Below are 27,646 nucleotides of genomic sequence, written 5' to 3' on the forward strand. Positions count from 1 at the left end.
GGTTTTATTCATAGTGGCATCATTAAAAGATTCCCACTTTCAACATTATACACTTGAAAAACAAACTCTCACTCATTTATTCTGTTTGGGAAATGCACATATTCAAGAAGAGTAAAAACATCGTTCCTATCAAACCAAACATTAAACGATACAGCTGTATGGCAAATCATTTCTTCTTCTAGCACTGCTTACTACATCATCAGCAGAATCATAGAATTATTAAAGCTGGGAAAGATCTCTCAGATCATTGAGTGCTATGGTTAACCCAGCACTGCCAAGTCCACCACCAAACCATGTCCCCACGTGCCACATCAACATGCCTCTGGTACATTTCAAGGGATGCTGATTCCACCACTTTCTTGGGCAGCCTATCCCAGTGCCTGACCACCCTTAAGAAATTTTCCCCCAATATGCAGTTTAAGCCTCCCCTGATGCAACTTGAGGTCTTTTCCTCTCATCCTGTCACTTGTTACTTGGGAGAAGAGGCCAACCCCCACCTTGCTGCCACCTCCTTATAGTTGAAGAGAGAGAGGCCTCCCCTGAGCCCCCTTTTCTCCAGGTTAGCCACAGGCTAAGTTATCCTTGCCCTCAGGGCAGCAGGGGAAGTCATTAACTTTCTCCAGGTATTGTATTTATATCATCATGTAAAGCTGTGATGAAATAATTATAAGGGTGGTGTCAAGAAAGCTTACAGTGTATTCTAATGAATGAAAAAATTATTTGCAAGATCAAACTTCTGAGGACCTCAGTTAAACTTGCTGGCATAAACAGACACTGTCCTCAAAATCTAATGCATACCCTGTTATTTTCCAGGTTTTCACCATCTTTTAATTTCACAGGATCAATTTCACAAGGTTTATGCACCTGGCAGATCTAGGAAAAAAAAATAGTGAACAATTGATATATAAGTTTACCTACAAGCACAAAAAGTTTTGTAAAAAGGATAATCTGTTAGCTTTTGAGATGAGAGGTAAAAGACAAAAAAACGCTTTATAAACAGTATTTTTTATTGTAACATCAAAGGCAAATTACATGTGATCTTTATTTTTTTCCAAAAAGTAGAATTAATTCATTCTATCCTTTCCTTTAACTGAAATTTTCATCACAGATCTGCAGCATTCTACAAAGTACACACATCTCAAAAGCTCTAAGCAACAGCTTGTTAAACTAACCTATTTATTAACTAGAAACATTTGCAAAGAAATCTTACTATTGATGTGTATAATTTGATAAAAGTTTTTAACTGAAATGCAGAACTGTTCTTTAGACTCTCTCAAGCATGGCTGTTCAAGAAAACACCTATTTTTCCAAAAACAGTCAACTTTGAAACTATATCCATATTCTTTAAAGCTTGACATTTTCTGATGAAACATTAAGACAAGAACAGCTGAAGAAACTGTCAAATCACTTAAAGGAAGTCTGTGGTCTGAAAGTATTGCCCAATTACAGCACCAAAATACCCACACCCACCATTCTGGACTGGATAGATAATAAACCATTGTTCCAATATGTGCATCACATGCAGAGTTATCTAAGAATAACTGTATCTCTTTATACCCATGGATGAAATGCATTACTTATAGTTTCACAACAGCTTTCTACTGCATATGCTATTTATTAATTTCTCAGAAACAATATATGCTAGTTTTTATAAACAGAGTATTGTGGTTTAATAAACAGGAATTTTCCTTCTCCTTTAGTGCAATTTGACTGTTTCTGAATTGGACTCAGCTATGGCTAACATAACATACAGGATTTTAATGCAGAAAGAAGTTATTAACAGCTATTAATAAGCATTATTCTTACAAGTATTCTTAAAATGAGAAGTAATAATCAGTATCTGTTCCCTGAAAGCCTTTACAATGACATTTAAACAAATAAACAGTATGAACTGTTCTTACCTCATCTATAATTGGCTTTAGTGTAACTTGCAGATAATGCATCCCTGCCAGTTTCATTGTCTCATCAATGCACTTGGAAGTTAACGAGTTTCCTCTGAAAATGGTGTTTGGATCTCTGGAAGTGAACAATTTTCTGTGATTTAGTCTCTTTGTAATGAACTGCTAATACATGGAAATAAAAGCAGCAGTGAAAGGTAACAGAATCCTGGGTTTGAATACACAAGCAAAACCTCCCTTTGACACCAGCCTGCCATTAAATGAAGCATTTAGTGTACTTCCAGGGTATAACAGAAAAGCAGCAGCCTTGGAAAATCCAGAGGGACTACTGAACTTCATTGTATTAGCGTTGTGTGCCCAGTGCACTATCCAAATATATAGGCTCAAATCAAAGAGGTCTACAGCACAAATGTGGGAAACATCTATTTTCACATGCTACTGAACAGTGCTAATTTGAATAAAGGAAAGAGACAGTGATTTTAGTCTCATAACTATACTGGACATTGCACACTTGCACCTACAAAATAAATGCTTGTGAGCTGGGAGGAAGAAGAAAACACAGGCTCCAATGGCACAGCCCTATTTTCTAAGGGACTTAGAGCAATGTTTTGTGACAACACAGCGCAGACCCCAGTTCAGCCCTGACAACTGTGTGGCAAGCTGGCACCTTGCAGACTCAGGTTCTCCTAAAAATCTCTTGCACAGAACTCATCTTGTACTAGACATACAGCCTCTGTGACTGATAAAGCTTCAGCCAGTTGCTCTATCACACCTCCCGGCTTAGCAATTCACTTTATGCAGATAGGTACATAGCCAATGATCTCATCAACAATACATACAATCAAAACCTGTGCTTAGTGACAGCAGATCAAACCTGGATCTGAAGTTATTTTCTTGTGCATATACACACTGATGTCTTTCCTGTTTTTTACAGCTTACTACAGTTGTACTTATTCACAAGCAGTGAGTAACAGGATTAATTACTTTGCTGGATTCATCATTTTGTTTCACAAAAAACCAGTAATCTCACTGCCTGTTACAAATGCCAGAAAACCATGAAAACAAACACCATCTTTGCTGCTTTATCATAGGAACTTGACTGGCTAGGGATCAGCAAGTTTCCTCATGCTGCACCAACTATGCTGTTTCAGCCAACCTGCAGCTCAGAAAAAACACCCCTACCTACAGGAAGGAAAACACTTGATCCCTCAGACACTCTGAAAAGAGCCAACCCACACAAAGACTTGATTTTGTACTAAGGAAGTTTTCAGTCAGTATGTGTCATTCCCCTTGACTCCCAATTGTCTCTTCTACTGTTAGTGAAGAGCATGACTACACAGGCACAAGGACTGTAGCAACAAACATTTTTTAGGATCTGCTTGGTACAAACACTAGATCTTACACTGTTGAACTATCAGCCCACCAGTAAGTCAAACAAGGAACTCAAAAGAAGTAGCTGAAAAAACCCAACTTCATGTTGTGCCATCCCACACCTAATTCAACCCCATCCTTAATCCTTTGCCCTCTAACTGGGATGATTAGACACACAGCTTGCCTTAAATATTCATGATTAGGAAGAAACTTGCTTGTTGTTTTGAAAAAATTCAACAAACACTGAGCATTAAATGATTTATTACATACTATAAAGCTGAAATGAGTTCATATGAACAGCTGAAGGTAATGTAGAATTTCAGTTATCATATATGCTTAAGACTGAGTAAAAATCCCTGGTCTCATACTAGAATAGTCTTGCAAATCATTTTCACAAATGAAAATTTTATTTTACCTCTAAAGGTAAAATAAACCAGATCTTGAGAGCGGTGTAAGAGTTTAGAAAGAACTCTGCCACTCAGCTAGGAAGGAAAGGAATCACTCTGACAATTTCTTCTGAAATTGTATATTTCTAAAAACTGAGTGGAGGATTCTAGCACTAGCCAGTGCAGCTTAGGTACTTTTGATAGCAGGTTTGTTGTTTTTTTCTTTTGGTACTTACTGAGTTCTCTTCACTTCAGCATTCGCAATGGCACTTATGAAAGGCACAATTCTGCCATAGTGTAAGAAAAGCCTGACAAGAGGTATGGCCGCTTCCTGTTTTTCTCTGCAAACTTCACCCAAAATATGTGCAGCTGATGCTGAAACAGGCTGAACAGTGGAAAATAAAAACTTTGAGAAATCCTTCCAGAAAAATCATTCTTCTTTCTATTCCCATTAGCTTCTTAATGCAGAACCCCCCCACAACAGTTGCAACGGCCAGTTACCCAAATGTCTGTATATAAGGTGGCTGGATGTTCCATCCCAGTTTTTGTGGGCTGTAAGCTCTGGTCACAAGAGGGCAGCAATTTAAGAACTATTACAGTACAGTCTGTTTTTATCTCCCATGTTTTTAATGGCTGTCTTTTCGGTAAATGTCACTTGCCTGGGAAGCAAGTGAAGACAAAGAACTCTAACCCTTCACAGTTTCAAGTCCCTGTGAGTACAGAACCCAGTTATTTTACTGAAAAAACAAAAGCACCATTACAACTGTAAAAAGTATAGATAGGGGCATACATGGTCCAAATCTCTGATGTTTCAAGATTAGTTCTTGGTTTGGGTTTTTCTCAAATATGCAAATAAACCTGTTCCTGCCCAGTAAATGAAAACAATTGATCAAACTGAAGCTAACTTGGCATTTTCACATGTAAAATTAAAAAATCACAAAGAATGTGCTGCTGCTAAACCCACTGTGTTCCTGGGTCTGCCTTCACCTACCATACAGAATGTAGATAAAGATCTCTGCAAGGACTGAAAACAAGCAGTAGGGATATGCAGAGCTTAACAAGGCTCTGAGGTCCGAAAAGGAAGAGCTGACCTTTCTGGTAATTACACAACTATGGTGCCAGCAAGATTGTGACAAATATTCAGAGACCTCTGTGAAGATGATCTGCAAGTAAACAACAAACACCACAAGCAAATTACCTCAACATCTGCAGATTTTAGCAGGACGTCTCTCAGCGGACTGTAATAGTCTGAGGAAAAAACATGGTCCTCAGTGTAAACCACATTTAACCTTAAGGAACCGAGGTCATCAGGTTTCAATGACTTGTTACCATTATCTCTGGGCTGCAGAAAATACCTGATATACAAAAAATAGGACAGAAACTTAGTGCTGAAACACAGGATTTTCTTAGGCTATTTATGAGCATTGAGAAACTGTACAGATACAGAGAGTATGTATATATGTATCAAACTCCTGAGAGTTCTGAATCAGACTTTTTTTTTTTTAATTATTTTTTAAATTAAGTTTGCCAGTCTGTTTTGCACCAACTGCAACATGGGAAGTTCTGAACATAAAGATTTATGTAGATATGATTAAAACCCCACACATTAAAACCATAGCACTGCTGATGAACTGCAGTAAATAATATAAAAACAACATACTACAACTCCCACATGCTACAGAGGGGCAGACTAAAACCTCTAATCACATTATCAAAACAACTTGTTCTTACACTTGCTAAGATTACTTTGGCTTGCTTACAAAAAAGATACAAATTAAATCTATTTAAACTTTATCACATAGCAATAATTACTCTTAAGTCTTCTGAGTAGACATATGTTTCTACTTATTTTCCAAAAGAAAAATGTCAAATACCATGCTTCATAAGAACTAGACTGTCGGAGAAATTTCAAAGGAAGTCTCAGTTCTCCTAGAAACTCGTCACCAAACTTCAAGTTACTGGCATTCCAAAGATCAACCCTGTAGTAAAAACAAATAATTTAAAATACTACTAAGAAGTTTCAAAAATAATTTAAAAAAAATCCCAACATTTTTTTCCAAATTTGTTGGAGGTTTTTCCCCTCAAGTCTACGAGTTAGAAAGACTTGAAACTGTACAGCAATGGTTTCCAAACAGCTAAGAGATAACCTTACCTTACAATTCACCTCCATAAAACATTATTGAAAAATATCATTCAGATTAACTTTTTCTCATCTGTACTGTTTCCACTGTCCATATTGAGAAAGATTCAGATGGCTGTGTGGCTATCCCAGATAATGGAAAAATACAGGTTAAATGGACACCAGGGGAAAAAGCAGAAATTTATTTAAGGACTACATATTGTCAGTCCCTGCTTTAATTTGGGATTACTAACAGCTAAGTGGCAGCTTTACAGAATTATTTCTACACGATTTTTCTCAGTTTCTAGCTCCTAGGCAGACTCCTGTGTGAAACATACATACTTACGGCACCTAAACTACTTCTGCAGAGATATTCAAAGCCGTAGGATAGTGCTACCATTTGGTAGAATCTGTGTATTGGCTGAAGCTTACACAAGTTTGGGCAGTCCCTCACATTTGGGAAGTTCTGGTATCTATCGGCAGATGATCCTTTTTTCCCTTTCATATGCTCTTCAACATCTGGATGGAAACCAACTGCACTGAGATTCAAAGCAGAAGTACTGGTGTCCAACCCAGCATGTAGGTACATGCTACCATATTCACCTTGAGGCAAGGGTTTCAAACTCCAGGGTATTTATTTCTGTATGTATTTTAGGTTTTCCCTAACAGCTATTTTTATTAAAAAACAAGATCAGCTGACTATTTTGCAGCTAAGTGACAGCTTGAATGTGCCTTAAGCTTTTGCGGGGGGAAAACAATACATGGAAAGAAATACAGGTTTTCAACTAATGAAAATTTTTAGAAGAGAAACTTTAACTTGGATAAGGTGCAAAGTTTTCCAGCTGTGGACACATTTACACAACTCTCCTGGTGTCAAGCAAGTCACAGTAGAATGGCCAAAGAACAGATGTTGATAGCCCTGTTAAAGGTTTATCCTATCTTATGCAAGAACAGAATACATTATTTTTAAATCCTCTGAGCCTTGTACGTCTCAACAGTGTCTCCTGCATCAGCTGTCATACACTAGACACATCATAAGCTCACACTGCATGCCTGCTAGGTAAAGTTCTTCAGACTCTGGTAATTTGGACAGTATCTCTGCAAGGCAAGAATTCTCCAAAAGAAAAAGACTCCTTTGAAAATTTGACCTTCTCTCTCCTTTCCCCATATTTGATGGGTTATTATCTTGCTAACCAGTTCAGACAACTAAAAGCAGCTTCAGGAGGAGAGGAATCTTTAAGCTTATTTACACAGTCAAACTTACAATTTACCAAGTATTTACAGGCTACTGGTTTCCAGTTTATCCAAACTCTTTTGAGATGCCAACTAGCAGTAACACTTTCAAATACAGACAGCTTAAGGGTTTCCCCACAGTTACAGAAAAAATCAGTGCAAAGGATCTGTACAAGAGGAACTAACAATTCAAAGTAGATCTCACATAGTAAGCAAAGCAGGCATGCAAAATCTGAAGTTACTGGTGTGCACTTGGAGTACAAAGAATAAACAGCACTTATTAAAAATGTTAATACACAGATCTCAGAGTCTAAAATATCACTGTTTCTCAAGATTTTTAAAAGGCAAAATTATGACAAGTGGTATTTTGAAACTGGTCAGATAGTAGTCACAGAAAGAAACAAACAGGAGAGAGGGGGAGGAGAAACAATGAATTCACCAGAACATCTGGTCCCCAAGTGTTGATATGCCCTGCCTACAACTTCCTACACCCACTCAAAAAGAGAAAACTTTTCCTAGCTTTACAGAGAAATCGTGAGAGACTAAGTCTCCTCTTCACCCTGTGGAATTGTATTTTTCTCAGGAGAGAAAAAAAAAAAAACAAATCCCCAAACCCATAAATTGTATGATCTGTCCAGAGGGCTTGAGGGCAATCTAACTCTCACTAAACAGTGGAGGAAGTGAGTGGGAGTGGAAGGGGAACCCAAGATGGAAACAAAAACACACTGTCCCAGAGGGGACAAAAGCTCTAAGGAGAATTTGCCCAACTGAGACTAACACTTTTTCTGCTTTTGCCTGTTATTTAAGTGCTTAATCTTTTCTGAACTATTTTGCAAGCCTCCTCTCAAACTATTCATCTCTACCACACTGGGATATATTGGTTTTCAGGAATGACAGACTTTTCTGAAACTCAGCTCCACCTACATTTGTCTAGAAAATATACTTAGCAAGTAAAACAACTGCATAATTTCATTTAGTCCAGTAGCATAAAATAGGAAAAATTGAAATATTAAACAATTTGTAACTGCTGTACACCAATGTCTAGTGTCAAAACTATCAAAAAAATCTACTAGAGAATCCTAGCTTTCATTTAAAATCAGTGCATGGCTGAGCATCATGGTTATAAAGACTAGACTGGGCCTTCTGAGACATGGTGTAGCTGCCCAGTCCATCATATACATCCCATGAAATATGGGGCATGTTACTTCATACCTGCCTATATGATGCAGAGCTTTGCAGAAATACAGTCTAGTGCTAGGACCAGGTCACCTGCTGTGCTGCAACAGTGACACCACCAAAGCAGCTCAGCACTGCACCTGGCCCCATGAGTCAGCTGTGGGTCGCCCCTAAACCAGCTACCTTTGCAATGCCTAACGCAAATGTTCTCTGTGAAAGAGCACAGCTCTTGCCTCCCTCACATATGAACAGTTTCCCTTTCCTGCCTCAGAGCCACGGCAAACACAAATCTATTAATGCTCTTGTAGTGCTGTGACACTACACGACAGGCTACACGAACCAGCAGCTGTCACATCAGAACAGCCCTCAATCCATTCATGGAAACAGATGTGTTTTGCTTGCTGGGAGTAAGCATTGTTCCCCTTTCCTGGTCTCCCCTTCTTTCCCCAGAGCCAGTTGTGATTCTGAAGGAACTACGGAACTTCCTGGGAGACGCCTCACTGCCTCTCTAGTGAGAATATATGGGGAGGGACGCAGTGCTACTATTCTTCCTCCAAACACTGACAATAAAGGAAAGGGGAATTCTCACCACCTGATGCAGAAATAGCAGTATTCATTTACTGTGCATACAAGATCACCAGATGGTCCAAGCCTCCAAGTTTCAATAGCATGTGATGGCAAGACGCATGTGACACTTTCAAGTTTTGCATCTCCTATTGTTTTCTCACCTCTCTTTATACTCATCTGTCCCCACAGACATTGTTGACTGGCCTCAGCAGGTTTTAAAATAGTACTAAGAGGGTGGCACAGGGTGGGGTGGGATTGTTTTGGTTTTGAAATCAGAATTGCTTTTTTTCCTGTGCAACTGATTTCACTTTTATCATATCAAATCTTGCAATAAAGAGTAAAGATGGAGGGCAAAAGAGAAGAGAAACTGTCTCTGCCCCAGAAAAACTCTGAGTTCAAGAGTCTCCTTTCAGGCAAGAAGGACCTTATACAAGTTGCTACAATTAAGTGATAAAATAAAATATACTCTGTAACTTAAGAGCATCACAGAGCATCTGGGCTGTCCTGGGAAACTGAGGGAGGGAGGAAAGGAGAGCCCAGACATAAAAGGCTGTGCTTAATGACAGCTGCATATTAGCATACACACAGTGCACATGAGAAACAAAGGAAAATAATAAGGATCTCTCCTGCATTGGAACCAATACACATATTCAAGACAGAATCTACAGGACAGTGGAGGTAAATAAATATACAGATACAGTGACAAAAACTCATCTTGATTTATCAACTAAAAAAACCATACTTGCCACTTTGCAAACAGAGTTTAATACAAAGTTACACAACTCTGGAAGACAACTGTGTGCTAATAATGTATTTCATATTACCTAATCTCCATTTTGTCCACTTCATCTACATCTTCAATGTCAAAATGGGATTTCTTGTTGTAGCTACTGGGTCTTGTAACCTAATCAAAAGGAGGAAACTTTTAGCACCTTGATCTGATACAAAAACATTCTGATGTAACTTTAAAAGCTTTGGAATAGCACAGCATTTTACTACCAGCAGTGACTTCAGTCCTGATACTGAAAACATTCATGCAAGTGAATAAACATACAGACTAAACAGAATACTGACTACAAAGTGGTGGTTACACAACCATTTCCAAGGTAAGCAGATACTCTATACTTTTTTTTCCAGAGAAAGATCATCTTTAATATTACTACAGCACTTTAAGTTTATGCACTTTAAGTGTACATTGACAACAGAAAAATACCATTGAAAGGAGCACCACTTTCATGATCCATCTAGGGAAAGAAAAGGGCAATTAATATTTGTGTTTTAAATACAGCTGTACAACAGATGCCCTGAGGCACTCTGCAGAGCACGGGGGAGGAACCACAACCACCCTTAAAAACATTTTGCAGTGTATCCAATTAAAATTGGGAAATTCTTCCTGTTCTGATATCCTGGAAGTCAATTTAACCTGCCCACCCAACAAATACCAAGCAGACCAAGAGACCCTAGCCTGTGTTATGCATATCAGAATATAGAAGCAGCTGCACAGTTCACCAACCATATTTGCAAGACTGATTAACAGGAAAGCACAGGCAAAGAAAAAAGGAAAAAACTATAGAACATTAGCATAGAAAGTTTTTGTACAAACACTTCTTAAAATTTGTTTTCTACCATGATTGTAAAAACTTTGGTGGTTGTATTTTTGCACAGTGCGTCAGAAACTTAAGAAAATGGTACCCCACCCAGCTGAAACCACAGCAGGAACTGATCAAATGCAAGGGTGTATCATGATGTGTGGGTTCAGCTCTTGGTTGCACACAGAAGCTGAACTTTATTGTATGTTTGAATATGCTTGTGGCTTAATACTCCTCACCCACAAAAACTAGTTTTTATTGTAAACTTTGACTACTTGGTTTTGTACAGTACATGAGATGCAAATGGCAATTAAGGGAGGCAATGATACAGTTGCATAAGTGGAGAGGAACCAGAAAACAATCTTTGGCAGAGGACTATATACACTATATATACAGAGGACACATATACTATATCTTTCGTATTTGTGTATGTATGAGGCAGGCAACATTTTCCAAGTGATACGCAAAAACTAAAAGGTGCTACTAGCAGCACTGGAGAACAAGTGCTCCAGACTAATGGAATCAAATGCACCTGGTAAGCCCAAGACCACACTGGATTTAAACACAGTCTACAGCTTCAGCAGTTAAATACAAATTTCCTCACTCTAGCCTTGCAAACACTTCACTGTTTCTGCGAAGTTCTCTACAGGCCTGCAAATGACAGTTTCTACTACCATTGTGAAGCTAATGGTGCAATTTTAATAATGAAGCAAACTTTAAGGTCTCTTACTATCTGTAACACAGGAGTTGTTCCAAAAAGATTTGCCATAGGTGTAATTTATGGCATGTCCCTTCTAGGTAAACACTTTCTCATAAATTTTGCTGGAATCTGCATGTATGATATGTCTCTGTTTACCCACATGACTACTTAGTGCGCCCATCAATACAGCTCAAGAACGTTATTCCAAAAGGGATAGCTGTATGGAACTGCAGATGAAGAACTTCACAGTCCACAGTGCTAAAGTAGCTGACCCATAACATTGTACAAAAAAGGGGGCACAACTCTGCTGTGTTGGTCCTTTCATCTGGGAAAGCTGGCAAGCCATTAATCAGCCACTCAGGTTTTTTCTCAGCACATACAAATTTAAAAACAGGTCCCCAGCACTTCACTCTTGAATTCCTGTAAGATGACCGTTTTCCTGTGGCTGCACACACAGCTCCATGCCATGCTGCAGCTGAAGCAGTGGTGAAAATGGCTCCTAATTATCAGGTGCAAGTTTCACTCACCGCACCCCTTAAATAAGCCCTTCTATTTCTCAACAATAACAAACAATAAGCTATCTTTCATTTAGAAAATTAAATCTGTGTGACTTTTTGTTTGTAGAAAAGAAAGTAGCCATTCACTGTCTTTTACAGAACAGCTTCATCCTTAGAAGCTTGGACAATCACTGTGCTAGCAGGCTGCAGAAAAGCTGATGAAGCTGTTCAGAAGCAGAAAGTGACACCGCTGTCAACAGCATGAATCTCTCAGCTCCACAGGAATCAGAGCTTTGCATGCACCAGCCACAGGTCTGCCCATGTCTCATTAGTGAATTTATTTCCCAGTCATAGCAGCTCTACTGAACCTTGTTCCTTGAACACGTTTAGCCTAATATGTCCTAACTATTCTCAAAATGAGATAAATGATGGCTCTGTCTACACTAAGGGTATGTTTATATTTCAGAGCTCTGGCTGATTCAGTCATTTCCAAGCTCTGCTCTTCCCAACACAGGATTCATTTTGCTCTGAGTTAGCAGAAAAAATGGGGTGTGGGCTTGAGTTCAGGTTTTGCTTTTGCTGGTACTTGCACATAACCCAGCTCTCACATTAAGGCAAGCTAAGCAAGGCCCCAGCCCCCTCCCTCCCAACTCTAGCTGGAAGATGCTTTGTTTCTCTCCTTCCTCTCCCAGTATGGCATCACCTGCCAAGTTCAGTTCACTGTTTCTGCAGCACACACAAGGCCAAGCAATCAGGTGAAGTTTTTGTGGCTTACAGTCTGAATTCCCAGATTGCATTCTCATTAAAAAGTTCTCACTAACAGGCTCCTCCAGAACTGCCTATATCAAAATAAGGTAGCTCATTTCAGTTAATTTACATATAACATCACTGCCAAAGACCACAGTTCTGGGCCAGGTGAGGAACTGAAATCCTGGGTGAACACACAGACCCCTCAGTGCAGTTTCAGCACTCGGTCTCACGGGATCTGTGCCCCGCTAACTGTGCCCATGCAACAACTCCACAGAGTCGCATGGAGCCAGGGAGCACAAAAGCTCACTGCAAACAAGGCAGCTATATCCTAGGATGAGACAGGCTGAGCTATCCTGGCCTGCCCTCATGGCTTCCAGCCCTTCAGGCACTACAGAAAGTGCTCCTACCAATTAGCAACTTGCTAAATCTGTTCTGTGTATCCAAACACATTACATCAACAAGAGCATGTTTCTGCTGGTATGACAGACTTTAGATTGGTCAGTACAACTATTGGCTTCTAGGCAAAGACAGTGGTTTGCAGGAGAGGGAAGACAATGTCAAGAATGACACGTGTGCTTCAGATCTGCACAGTGCACTGGCACTTGTATGGCTCCTCTCTTCCCAGCTCCCCTTCCTGATGTGGCTGTGGCCCAGAATTGATTTGAGAAACCACATCCCTGGGTGCCATCCCTATGCCAGCAACAATTTCTAATGCAAATGTGACCTGAATGATGCAAGCCATGCGAGCAGAAAGGGCTTTTCAATCTATGTCAACTGCACTGTGCTACTCTAGCTTTTTTTCATCAACTTCATAATTACAGATATTTTCTTGAGGTGTCTACTGAAATAGAGCAGTCAAGCATAGACCAGCACAGTGATATCCAAGAGAAAAAGAAAATGATACACATAATTTAGAAGACAAAATTAAAAGTTTCAATAGAGATCTAAATTATAGACACATGCACATTTATGTATGGACACACCGCAATTAGAGCTACTCTTGCCAGAAAAAAACAAGATGAGGAGTTTCATATAAGTTATACTTTATCTTAACTGGACCTGTTGAAAATGCTCCGTATTAAATAAAGCTATAGAGGTTTCACCCACTTGGAGAAAAGGCACTGGTATTGCAGCAGACTCAGTAGACAGCCAGAACAACCAGTTTAAATGTATTTTTCCTCTGCAGTTTTCAGTATTCCTAAGGAGATAACCTTCCTCCCATTGACTGGGAAAGACAGGGTGGAGCAGCTATATAAACACAGACTAGGAACAAAATATAATTTCTCTCTGTGTGTGGTTTGTTCAAGTTTTTTAAACTCATTTTTAAATGTGCTTTTTGCAAAACTCTAGTGGGATGAGTTGTGATTAAAAGTAAAGCCTATTGCTCAGAAGTGCCCAACTTGAAGGTTTTCCTACAGAACACTAGAGGTGAAAGCAGGATACTGCTCCTTCAGCAGACAGCCAGTCTGAGCTGGGGTACTTCTTTACCCTGTACCATGCTTTGAAACAGTCTTCAAAGATGACAGCTGGCACAACATGGAGCAGGATGCTGTGCCAACTATCCACAGTATAGTATTTCAGCTTATCACCCATTCCTTTGAAATACCAACCTCAAAATAAAACACTTCATCAAAATGTGGATTGTTGGTCTTCTTTTTAACTTTAGTCTTTTTGGCTTCTGATCTGAATAAAGGAAACAAAATAAACAAAAAAGGGGTAAGAAACAACATGAGTAAAAGTGTGATCCTAGAACAGAGCCACTGAAGAGGAAATAGCCATCCACTTGATTTGTCTGATAAAACTGGAATGCCATGTGGCTCCAGCACAGCAAGGCACAGACACTTGCACACATTTAAGAGAGAGATCCAATGCATTCCTATTTCTCTAAAGTGGCAGTAATCACATTTTGTTATCCTATTTTAAACACAACTCCTTAACCCTTATTCTATCACTTGCTTGACATAGTAGAATCTTTTATCTTTACAAACCGGCAAGAATGGGGCTCTGAGTAGCAACATTTGGAGGATGGTCTCAGTCTTGACATGACTCAAAAATTCCTCATACTCTAAAAACACAGGAGACAAAGACTAGCAATACTAGTCTCACAGCTATTTCTGTGATTCATATTTTATAATTCTGGTCTGAAAACTCAATCACTGCTTTTCAGTGACAATCAAAAAATCCAGAATGGTTTCTTCAGTAAGAATATTTTTATTGCTGTACTAGCATTCCTTTCCCTGCAGCACCAGCAGCACCCAGTTAATATGGTGGTGAATTATTTTGACTAGTGCTGAGCAGAAGTCTCTATTTCAACTGTTCTGTAGGTGTAAGATGAGGCAGAGCTCTCCTCCCAACCACTCAGCAGGCCTGACCAAGTTCAGCACTGCCCATTCATCCCCTAAGGGCTATGCCATCCGCCTGTGCCTGTCTTTGAGAACACAGACATTGACTGCTTGGTGCTGGGCTCAAGCCAGTCAATGCATTTCTCACAGGCCAGCCAACAGCTGTTTCATGGTTTCCAAATGTTATGAACCTATGCTTGATTTGTTCTCACTACCTACAAGAGAAAAGCTGTGTGCTGTCCTGTGTCACCATCTTACCCTACAGCTCTGCAGGCATAGATAAAACAGACGCAGATGGAGAGGCACATCAGCCATGTGGAAAACTGACCTACTAAATAATTTCATTCCAGAATCTATCATTCATTTCTCATGCACCAAAGCTGCTTAGATAGCTCCTAACTGCTTATATTTATTTGACAACTCTGTGTATTTCACAGAGGTCAAGTAAAGCTGGGTCCAATTCTCAGTGCTGCTCCAGACTTCCCATGTGAAAGGAATGGGCCTGTCCACCAGTATACAATATTTTTCCATCTACAATACAGGCACAGAAAGAGTTTTGTTCAGGAAGTCTGATGAGTCTAAGTACAAATCACATAATAAACAGCAGCATGTTTGTTGAAATCTTTATGCTTGTCATTGAATAATTGCAGCTGAATAAAGCAGCTTTCCTAATCTAAAATGAGAGGTACTGGAAAATCCAGAGAGGAGAAATGATGTAGAGATTAAGAATATCCCACTATTCCTAGGAGAAGCTGAGAGATAAGAAAGACTAATCTCCTCCAGGACACAGGACAGATTGCCAACCCCATCTCATCAGTCACACTTGCCAATCAGCCTCTTTACTGATAAACCCATCTGGGAGGGGGCTGGGAAGCAGGATGTAGAACGGGAGGCGATTATGGCAGCACAATTATTGAGCAATTACAAAGCAGTGAATGGGAATAAGCTGCATGCTGCTCGCTGGAGATAGGGGGCAAGCCTTCTCCCCCCCACCAAAACCCAGACAGGAATAGGATAAGGCTATGCTCCTTATTCTGAAGGGAGTACATTATCAATAGTCATACATTATCTAGACTGGGGGACATAGGGAAGCAGACAAAGGTAAATTTGGACATTCAATGGTTAGTCAATCAATTTCCTCATAGTTTCAATAATAGCTATCCAGCCAGTCATTTGAAACAAGTTACAGGCTTAAAACAGAGAGTACAAGTCAAACGTACAAGTCCATTAACAGAAATAAAGCACAACACACCTAGACAAAGAAGCAGAATACAGACGGGCTCAAAGACTTCTCCGCATGCGAGGTAAATATTTGTCAAAAATGCTTCTTATTTATAGTATTTTTAATAAATTGTAGTAAAACATTATTAATAACCCATGCTACCAAATCTGACTGAGATCACAGCAGAGCTGTTTTGTTTCCAAAATGACACAGACATAAAAGATGACTAGATAAGCAGAAAAAAACAGTGACATCCAACAGTACAGGAAATTTTTATAACAGATGGGAAAATTGAATCCCAAATTTAAACTGAAAAGTATTATGCAAAATCTCATCACTAAAACCTCATTCCAAATTTTATCCATGCTATTATGTCTGCATATATCAAATTACAGGACTGAGCCACTGAGGGTTTTTGACACGCACATTAATTTGTCACACCTTGAAAGTGAAGACACTCTAAATATTCACATGCAAACGTGCATACTCGGCAAGATGTTGATGTATTCACATTTCTCTTCCACCCTGCCCAAAATCAGGCAATGAATTTGCTCAAAAACTGGCCTCCAACTGTGAGGTGAGAAGATGCATAAATTAAGACTAACCACAAATTATATACTCTGGGATATTCAAATTATTTAGAGATTATTCAGATCTTTACATAAATCAGAACTGAAACAAGTCTCAAATTACTCATTCTAGCATAATTCAGTAGCTCATACACACACCCACCCCAACACTTAACACATTCTAGCAGTGTCTAAATACTCCCAGCTGTCCATTGGAGAAAGCAAATTTCTAATAGACAAAGGAAACAGAAACCATCCTTGTAAAATGGAAGCTCTTGACAGTGCAATACTTGCCTGGAGGGTCCTGCTAAGGTAACGGTGGCATAGGGATCACATTGTCCATTCACAATGGGCAGCCCTTGGCACTCCAAAACTCTGGAAAAGAAGAAAAAGGAGACAAATAAATTAATTAAATGGAAAGAAACTGGAGTAAAAATAAAAGTGAAGCATTTTTGTAGGGCTTTTTTTCATAATACTTTACACTAGGGAATTGAAATATCACTAATATCACATTTAATTTATACCTGAACTTGAGAACACATTTTGTTCTTAAATACTAACTTTAGTAAGGGGTAAAAATACTGGTAAATTACTGAGAAACCTTAACTCAAAGGAACCTTATTATGCAAGCACAGCAATTTAAGGTTAATGGAGTAGGAGTCTGCTGTCAAGATGGAAGCTGTCAGCACTTTAAAATTCTGTGACAACTTATTCACCAAAATACATAACCAGAATTTATTCTGCAACAGAAATATAAAAAACCCACACAGACAAATCTCAGAAGTAGTTAAGTAATTTCTCAGAATAACATTCATGAAGACCACAGTGCTTCTGCAAAATTTGGCATGGGCTTATTTGTAAAGTTGTTTTAATTACAGACAAGGAAACAATATGACACAGCCATCCTTCCCCATGCTTAGCAGCTCTGCACTCAAGTAGTAGCAGAGACATTGGAGGGACAAAATGGAACAAATTGGGGTTTGCAGCACACAATGGTGGGAAAGCCACCCTTTTGCACTCTCATTTCAACATCTCTTTGGGGAAGAAAATAAAAAGAATAATAATAATAAAAAAAAGAAAAAACCCCAACACAACTACCCTCCAAATGTGAAAAAATGCTGCATGTTTCAGAAGTTAAAACCTACTGAGGAATGCAGCACCAGATGGAAACAAAGACAGACAAGCCAGTTTCCAGGACTCTCCTGCCCACAGCAAATTCTGCTTCCAACAGGTAACCTGCTGGGCAAATGTATTTGCAGAATTTTACCTGGAAAATTTCAGCAAAGACAAACCACAAAGCTCTTTGGGCAAGTGAGTCATACTTTCATTGCAATGTAAAATATCATGCAAAATTCTGGGTGCTGTGACATCACATGCAAAGTAATAGCCATTTTACTGTTTTCAGTGATGGTAACTTCAATGCAAAAGAATAATAGGATGAGCAAAAGAGAAAAATTCAGTAACAGATAGTGCTCCACAATTTCATCCACAAGGCAAGTTATTTGGTAACATATAGTGTACACTTTAAATACAGTTTAACTACAGGCCTATTATTATTTACTCTCCATAAAGAGAGAAAAAAAAGTAATATTCTGTATCAATACAGGAATCATTTTTGTACCAGAGAAGGTACAATCTAGATAGGTTCACACAGTACTACAGGTAGAAGAAGACTGAAGATCACATTAAGGGGCACACACTGGCATCTGAAATGATACATTACATTCATAGCTGAATTGTCCTGCCCATGGTCCCTCAGAATGAAGGCTAGGTAGCTGTCTTTCAATACAGACAGCCCCCAATAATGCACCGACTCACAGGTTTCTCAATTGCACAGCTCTAACATCGCCAACTCCTCATTGCTAATTCACTAACACTAGTACAAAATTATGTCCTGTTTTCTGGATATCCAAGTGGAATCCTAGATCAAAATCACAGAGAAAGTTAGGAAAAGCCTGGATCGCACAGGCCATGTGCTGCTTTAATGTCTGGACTTCTATTATTTCACTGCAAGTTTACCACCCACAGAGACAGAATTTAGAAGCCTCTAAGCCACCTAGTTTTAGCAAATATCTGATATTGCAGAGTGCTACAACACAAACAGTGAAATTCAAGCCACAAATTCTATCCTAGCACCAGCTGAAAATACATGCTGTAACCTTCACAAACTCTCAACATCAAGCAGCACACAAAACACAGTTTGGTTGCCTCAGTGCAATGCATATAGTGCCATTTGAGATGACTTAGTTTCTTCCACCATCTCTCGGTGCTACTCCAGAGAGGCAAGAGGTACCCATGAAACACAAATTTGGCAGCTCCACATCTCTCAGAGGCCTCATAAATAGACCAGATCCCTATTTACAAGCAATCAAATCCTACTCCAAATTCACCTAGCTTACCTTACAGAGGAAGTGTAGAATAAGCTTCTTTTTTTTTGCAGTAATTTGTAATAATACAAATACTCAAAATTTTAAGGGAAATACCACTTTTTAAACTTAGAAAGGGCAGATGTAAACAAAGAACATTACAGCCTTCTGACAGAATATCTGTCAGCGTAGGAAGAAAAAACAGTAACAGCAGAAAATTTTTATGGAGAGACAGGTGCAGCTTGATTTTCTTACAAGTAAAGGACGGACCTTTAAAGGACAGTCCTTTTAAAGTACTTTCCTTTCAGTGGTCTTTACACTAGTAGGATCACATTCACAGCAGAAACACTTTCCTAGTGGGCTACAGCAAGACTGCTGGTAATTCTTTTAGGATGGCAGATGTAGCTTGCATACATTCCTATTTAACAGAATAATTGTACACCAAGTGTCAGTGTCAAACCAAACTCCTGGGTTCCAGTGCTTCCTTAAAGCAGTCTGGAAATTACTTAAAATGAAATAGTAAATCAATGGCTTTATAGCAGTCAGCCAATTTTCTGCTGCTGATGAATGGATTCCAAGTGAGCTCTCATCCATCCAGGAAGAACTATGTGAAATTTAAACAGAGCATGTGGCCAGAGAGAGTATGACTCCTGTTTTAGTAAAAGCAGTTTTTCACAAGAAAGAAAATATTAAGTGATCCTAGAGAGCATAATCTTCACTTGAGGACTTACAGGGTTTGCAAATGACTACACAAACGAAACAGAAAATATATTAAAAAAAAATCACAGATGAATTTGAATGATATAAAGTGTGAACTCATCCAAACAAAAAATATGTATACACTAACTGTACACACGGACAATGACAAGATCTATTCTAATATTGCCACATTGGAGAATTTAAGGCTGATTTTGTGGGTAGCCTTTTGTTATCAAATCCATCATCAGCAATCGTTAAAAAGGCAAGCAGTATCACCAGCTGGTTGGAGAGAACACAGCAATGTACATCATTGGGCAGCTACGATTTGAATCGTGTGTGCTCTCCAGAACACATGGAGAAGAACAACAGATGGCTTCTAACCACTCATAGCTCTCCCAGGTCAGTACTCTCCAGCTCAGAAAACAGAAGTTATCCATCCACAAACAGCTTACAAAATCATGAATGGTGTGAAGAACATTTCCTCACAAAACAAGAATTGTGGGGCACATAATTTTGAAATTACCAGGCAGAAGGTTTAAAAATAAACAAAATGAAGTACTTTTTCCACACAATGAAATTGCAAAACTTATTGCCATGGGGTGTCATGGAGGCTGAAAGAATATGTGGATTAAAACCAGCACTACAGAAACTCATGGAGTATAGGTTTGTAGGCAGCCATTGAAGCTTCATGGTCCAGAAGCCTCCTTCAGCTCAGGAAATCCCAAATTGGTGATCAGGAAGAGAGCAATACGGGAGCAATCATACCACTTGAAGCATCACTCACCAGTGAGCATCAGTACTAGGCTAGACTAGAGGGGCATTTTACACAGTAGGGTAGTTGTTCTGTTCCCTGGAGAAAAAGCAAAAACAATAGGAAAAAAAAGAAAAAGAATAAAACAAAATACACAGATGTTCTTGTGCAGTCATAATGACTTAAGAGTAAGATGCTTCTTTGTGTGCAGCTGGAATAAGAAAAGCAAAAACAACCTTGAAAGAAACAAAATGTGGGAAAACAGGAAACAGACACCGACAGACATCACAAGCCTTTCAGGTAATTTAAAAGCAGTTATTGTTTAAGAATGTTGAAGAAATTGGGCATAAGACTGAAGACTTAGGATTTTGAGGAAGGAAGGCTGTGACTGGAGAGATGCTCGTTCTGGTTCTTGTCTCTTACAAAGCATTATGAGGAGAAACAATAAAATTCAACAATGCACAGGTCTGTTTGACTCATGTTAGAACACTCCTCAGCTATAGGATACTGTAATGTTAGGGCTGTTTTTGTTGCAGTCATTTTCTTCAGTCATGGGAAAGTTGCTAAGTCAATGCTTGTCTCTCCCAGCCTGGTACCAAAACACTGGCTTTACTTGGCAAGCAGGAAAAGAGCTAGAATAAAATGTCAGCTACTTAGAGACAATAAAATGGAATCTCAATTATGTCACATGGCCATCACATTATTTAGACTGACAGTTCATATCTGGATTAGATGAAAAAGAAAAAAATATGTAATAAAGGTATGATCTTGGGAAAGGGGAGCATAGTGGGAAGCAGTGAACAAAGCCAGTAAAAATAAAATACCCTTGCTCTAGTCATCTGCAGAATTAACTTAACTTACATGTACTAGAATAATGGAAAAAAGCCTAGACAATCAAGATTATTCAAGAATTACAAGTCAACTTATCAGACCCCAGAGGATAAAAAAAAAAAAAAAAAGTCTGGTGGCTGCCAGATTCTTGTCTACCCAACTGGTAATTTCTCACCATTAGCTGTCTGGAGCCCAGATGGGGCAAAGTGAGCCATCCCTCACAGCTTGCCTGGCTGGGCAGAACTAAGGTTATAGGTTATAAGTGCTGGGTCATATGAGAAACCTCTCAATGCAGCTGCCTCACTGTATTTTGCTTGTGGTTTATAAAATTAATAGGTTTCAAGAAACAAGACAGTTCAGTTTTCAGTGTGGTTCATGACCAAAACTTCAGAAGAGTAAATAAGCTATGGAAAATTCCCAGTGGGTAAGAGAAAACCTCAAAAACCTAAACTTATCATAAGCATGCCCTTGTGTCTACAGAAGCCAAGAGGGTGACAGAAGCAGAAGGTCTTGAAAAAAAATAAAGAGATTTTTCAACAAAGACTGAGTAGCTCATATCTGACAGTACAGGCATTTCCTCTGCCTCTGAGTTGCCCACTAAGTGCTGTAGGCTGTAATTTCTGACACAGCCCCTACACAAACATACTGAAAAACAGGCTTTACACAGGTGAGCAACATCAGAATGATCCAAGCCCACAGGCATTTCATGCTCCTGCCCTGGAACTGCAAAAATTGTTTAGAAATTACAGGCTTTGTGATTACTTCAAGATGCATATGTGTCATCAGCCTCTTTGTGTGCCAGAATGGCCAAACGAGGCAAAAACAGACAAAAAAGAAACCAGAAGGGACATAGCCATTCTTAAAACTTGTACGCGTATTTACTGTTTTTTCCAGAATAAATCACCTCCAGTCTACCAAATCAGGCTTAGTTGTTTCCCCACTTTCAGCCTAGCGTAGGGACCAGCACACCACTCCCATTCTCCTTCTCAAATCAGATGCCTCAAGAGAAAAAAATATACATAATTTTTTCAATACAATTGCTTTCTATTGCTGTACCATATATTTTAATTGCTTGGTTTCCGAGATCAGTATAGATACTTAGCAAGTTTGCCCATCTATCTTACCATTCCTCTATTTCCATCCTCCACTTGTTCCACCTCTCTTTTATTTCTTTATATTAAGACTTCATTCCATCTCATATGCACATTTTTTCAGCCATACTGGTTCTGCTCTGCATCATTTTAAATACAAGAGACTTCCTCCTTGCTTGCTCTAGTGATCTAATGATTACTTGAACACTCAGAACTTTGTGAGGTAAGCCTGACCAGACAAGTACCAAGTAAAAAGCAAACTTGTGATAGATTTGTCAGAACTGTCATCAAAATAATGCACCTTTGGCTTATGCTAAGTACTTGTTTGGTAAATCACATTTCCCAGAGCTGGGTATATGACTTAGCTTCTTCAGTCTCCCTTGATCTCTTGGTTTCTTTTTTTATTTCCTTCCCAATTTTTCTTTTCTACTGACTAGAGTCATCTTGTAACATATGTACTATCCTGAGAACTTTGTCTTCCAGGGGTAACAGAACATCTCTAAATAGTCTCTCCTTGTGATTGGGCTTCTCATGGTGCATAAAATAAGGCTATTACTCTTTAATTTCATCATGGAGCACTCCAGTCATTTTTCCTAATCTGATAACAAAGATGTGGTGTCCCTTCCTTGCAATATTTAGTTCATTCCTGAATCCTTTTCTTTTGGTTCAGCTTTGCACCATGAACTGAGCTGCTTTCTCATTCCCAGTGGTTTAAGAGGAACTTTGCTGTAATGCTGCATGACAGACTTTCATGTACACCTTGGCCAACTTCACACCTGGGTGGGCACGTGGTAGCTGCTCTCAGACCAGTGAACTGGCATACACCTTCCACTGCAAGCAGGAATTATTACCAGGGCTCCTTCTTATTCCCTTTATCATAGCCTTAATAAACCAGTTATATTCACATGTTTCAGAGGGGCTCTGTCTAAACATAATTCAGACAAAGTGTATTCACCACTAATAAGCAGAAAGGTGCCACGTCTAGCTAGGAAATTCCCTGAATCATAAATTTTTGGAGGCCAGAAGAGTGTGTCACTGTATGACTGCTCTCATAAGTCTTCATCTCCAAGACCGACTCAGAGTCAGGATCCTGGGTTGAGTCTGACAAAATGCTGTATCTGTTTGTGCACCTTCAGATAAGCCTTGCACTTCCTCTTTGCTTCCACAAAGTAATCTATTGGATGTCCACTGAGGATTCAACATAAACACACAACCCTTTTGTCAAGAGGCTGACAAAGTGGCCAGTTTCTTCTGAAATAAGACAAAAAAATTACATTTACTCAATCCTGGTTTTAAATTCCACTTTGTCTTCATCATCAAAAATACAATTATTATGCCCCAACCCTCTCAAAATTTCTTTACCAATCCATATTCTGACTTTGACTTGCGCCTGTCCCTAGGAAATAAGGAGGCTAAGAATATGAAATCCACATATTGAATCAAGTCCTTGTCCTCTGGATGATCATGTGAAGCTAAAGGATCATGCCCACTCCCAGTAAGTGAACTCCAGTAAAAGATTATTTCAAAGGTGCCTATTCCTTGACTTTTGGAAGTGATCTATTTGTACCAAAACAAGATTTCCTACTATTCTTCTCACCTGAATGTTGTTTTGTACTGGGAACAGATCAGTTTCCTCTGACAGCAGTTCCCACATCCTGGGAATTGCCTGCAATGATGTGCCCTGGTTCACCTTCAAGCTATGTCCCACACAGACACAAAATGTTACAGTGCTGCCTAGTGTCTGGTGACCACTGACCATGCCACCATGGCAGAATGAAGCAGGGAAAGGAAAGGATGGGACAATGTCCAAGTAGATATAGCCATACTGAACAAAATATACATCAATACTTGCTTTATCATCATGATTTTTCAAGACATTTTCCCATAATATTATTTCATCTCTTCAGAAAACCTGAAACCAGAGTATTTATCCAATCCTCATCCACACTGCTGCTCTCCAGTCTAGCCTCCCACCACTCTCACTGCCCCTCCAGGAAAACCATTCCCCTTGAGGAACTCCAGCAGCACCCTATCTTATCTGGATAACACCCTCCTCCTCTTGAGTTTATTTTGGTGAACAAACAAGTTATAAAGCAAAAATAAACACTTGCCATCTTCTTAACATTTGAGAGGATTAACAGTTCACTGGAGCTACTTTCCCCCCCCCTTCGTGTGGCAACTCATTCTGCCACAAAGGTCTGTGGCATTAAATGAAATTCTGCCCCATTCAAACAAATGGGGCTGCACCTGAGTCAGCAATTTACTCACTGTGTATTCCCTTAGAATAAAGACTTTTGCAGCATTTGAGGCATTGACTCTGAAATATTTACATACAAAGTATATTTATACGCTCAAAATTACTCCTATTTTGATTGACCTTAAGGACATCAGAGGAATAGGCTGTACAGGCAACTACTTTGGGTTTTTTCCCCTTCAGAATACTCTCCAAAGCCTCTACAGCAAAAGCACAACAGAAACTTTGAAACTGAGATTACAGCTGCAACCCCATGTAAGCACTACCTTTTCTTTCCCATTTCCAGTTCAGCTGAAAATTGTCATAGTCCAACAAATTTAAACATGTTCTTAAACACACGTTACTCTGAACAGATTCCTTCCCAAATATTCATACAAAGCCAACAAGTAGCATATAAAAAGCTAATGAGCACAGCCCCTACTTCCCCATTCTACCAAATCCTACTACAGATATTACAGTAAAACTACATCCAGTGCAAAAAATCCTACTTAATTAAATATAAGGAAGAAATACTGTTAACACATATGCATCCCTAAAACCAGTATTACTTCAAATAAACTGCAAATTTCTCATGCCCTTAAACATTACACATTTCTTAGAAGTTTAAAAACAGACTTTTTTTTCTGTTATTAATATAGGAGCTATCCTCCATACTACAGTTCAAAACATCCCATTTGCTCTCCAATATCAACTCTAGAAAGACCTTTAAAAGCACACATTTACAGAGCACCATCTGTACTCTGCACTAAAGAGAGCAGACTAAAATGTGTCAGCCATCCTGTTCTCGCAGGACAAGGAGTTAATCCATTTGTAGTTAAGCCAGTTATGAGCAAATTACAGGAGAGTTTCCTAAAAACCTCTTCAGAAAACTCCTCAGTTATGTCAATATTAAAAAATGGTTAAATTATTCTCTATGACAGTGCCCTGAGGATTTAGTACAGACACAAGCTCACTGAAATTTTGAACTACACTGATGTAGTGACTATTCCTGGCACTGACATCATCATTTCCTTCTGCCTTGGTCTCAGACTGGCAACTCCAGCTATTAACAGGGAACAAGAACAGGAGACAAAGGAGAAAGGCTAAGCAAGAAGTTATTTCTAGTACATGCTGATATTCAGAGAAGAAAAAAAGATGCAAATAAAAGTTAAAGCAAAGCAAGTAAAGAATATGAAGATCATAATAGGATAGCAAAACAAAAAAGAGGTACAATCAGGAAAGAATAAATGTGCTCAATGATGGTACTATATGGATTCTTGTAGGGGCAAGTGACGAAATTTGAATTTCATGTAGTATGGCAAGAAGTCAAGGAATGGGTCAACACATCAAGGCAGCTGCAGAAGCACTCAGGTTAATGCAGCATGGTGAGAAATGCAAAAGGAGTGGAGCACAAAACAGCAACAATTACAATACACAGCAAATTATTAGAGTCCAGCTAGCAGCTTTAGCTGAGCTGACTGTGGCCTGTGGCAATCCTAAATGGAAGCAATGATATCCTGTCTGTACAGGCTGATAAGAAAATATAGAGGACCAAAAGGCACCTTGGGAATCAGAGGCAGAAAGGCTGTTATGGCTAAATAATGAAGCCAGACCATGACACAAACATCTCCCATGTCATTTTTATTTGCTTGGAAAGATATATGGTTCTCAGTGTTCTGTATGGGAAATATAGGTTTTATGGAAAGAAAACTGCAATGATCTCTGACTTAAGACCTGTCCAAGCTTAACCTGCTCCCAAGCAGGAGCTGCGGGCACACAGCACAATCTCTCCCCTCAGACAGCACTTGCATGTCATTGTGTACATGTGCATGAGCACGTAAGAAAACAAAACAAGCTGCATGAATGTGTCCTGATTTCTGCCCTCCACCAGCCAGCAGAGGCTAGAAAGATCTATAATTATTAGATATTTGATACCCACAGGACAAGAAGGAAGACAAAATGAAGAAGGTATTGGAATAACTGACACTCATCCCTAAGAGGGTGTGATACAAGGCAGAGCAAAAGTTAACAAATCACTCAAAAGCTTTTGAGTCTACTAGCAGGAATCTGATTATGAAGTAAAAGATAAGGAAAAGGTTAAAAGCAGAAGCTTTAAAGAATTTACAGCAGAGAGAAGGAAATAAGGCACCCTGGTGAGGAGTGGGTAGGTGTAGATATGTGAGTGGGGGTATGCAACTCTAAGAAACAAAAGAGACAAACAGAAGCAGCTCATCCTAGGTCTTTCCTACCTAGCTGGTGAGCAAGAGTTTCTTCCCAAGTGCTGAGTATGGTCATGTCAAACAGATATCCCAGGCTGGCCACAGACATAGTATTTTAAATAAAAATTTAGACATGCTGGTGAGTGACCTGAACTGACATGTTCTCCCTGAACCGGGAGAACGTGAAGTATAACAAACTGGAAAAGAGCCAGTTTCACATACGCCATGACACATTTGAATCACAGGGCCCAACCACCCAGAACTCTTGGGCCAAGAGGATGCTAAGAAGCATTTTTTGGTGATGGGGGATGCACAGAGGAAGGGAATACAAGGGAATGAGATGGCTTAGTGAAAGCAGTAGCACCAACAAAATGTAAACCCAGATCATCCCTATCCAATCCAAGTATAATGATTTTTCTACTAAATAAATTCTTGAATACTCTTCCACAGAGATTTTCATATCATATTTAATTTGAAATAGTAACAAATACACCTTTCTAAATTAAAACAAAACAAAAATAGGTTGCAATTTATAAAGAAAAGAAGTAATTATTTGTGGAACTAGAAAGCAATCAAAGGTGCCTTCGACACTTCACAGAGGCTACAATCTTCTGTAATGAGAATGCCTTGGCACACTGGAGGTAGGTGGAACCTTTAATACTTTAAAAACTCAACTTGAAACAACTCAGAACAACTCTTGATTACATTTATGTGAATAATCAGACTATCTGGGATCTTGTTAACAATGGTTATTAAAGGGCAGTGATCTTCATTACATGTCACAATACCTTCATTAGGGAATTCAAATTAAATTGATTCATCAGCCCTGCTGAGATCTGATGGCAGTTATGTTGCCAACTAAGTTCCAAAGTAATGCTGATACACTGAATTTGTTTTGATAAGAGAACTGGGCTAAAGTTATACAGATTGTGTCAGAGTGAACATAAAAATGCTCTCCAACTAGAATTCACAAAATAATATTAATAACTTGACTCTGTCAGGACTAACATATCTAAAAAGATGTAAATGCATCTCAT

At 39.1% G+C, this 27,646-nt stretch overlaps 1 protein-coding gene across 2 annotated transcripts in view; it reads right to left on the bottom strand.

The window, feature by feature from the left end:
- Positions 1–27,646, bottom strand: part of RASA3 (RAS p21 protein activator 3) — a 171,438-nt gene that overhangs the window by 17,313 nt on the left and 126,479 nt on the right. For both annotated transcript variants that reach the window (XM_083854658.1, XM_083854657.1), the window contains 8 exons: positions 16,714–16,794; positions 13,897–13,969; positions 9,575–9,654; positions 5,530–5,634; positions 4,854–5,010; positions 3,892–4,040; positions 1,902–2,016; positions 799–873 (listed from right to left, as the gene is read on the bottom strand). In XM_083854658.1, coding sequence (XP_083710784.1) covers positions 799–873; positions 1,902–2,016; positions 3,892–4,040; positions 4,854–5,010; positions 5,530–5,634; positions 9,575–9,654; positions 13,897–13,969; positions 16,714–16,794 — 835 coding nt within the window. The remainder of the gene's footprint in view (positions 1–798; positions 874–1,901; positions 2,017–3,891; positions 4,041–4,853; positions 5,011–5,529; positions 5,635–9,574; positions 9,655–13,896; positions 13,970–16,713; positions 16,795–27,646) is intronic.

The sequence above is a fragment of the Zosterops lateralis genome (genome assembly GCF_965231275.1).
Source record: "Zosterops lateralis genome assembly, chromosome: 2".
Taxonomy (NCBI): Eukaryota; Metazoa; Chordata; class Aves; order Passeriformes; family Zosteropidae; genus Zosterops; species Zosterops lateralis.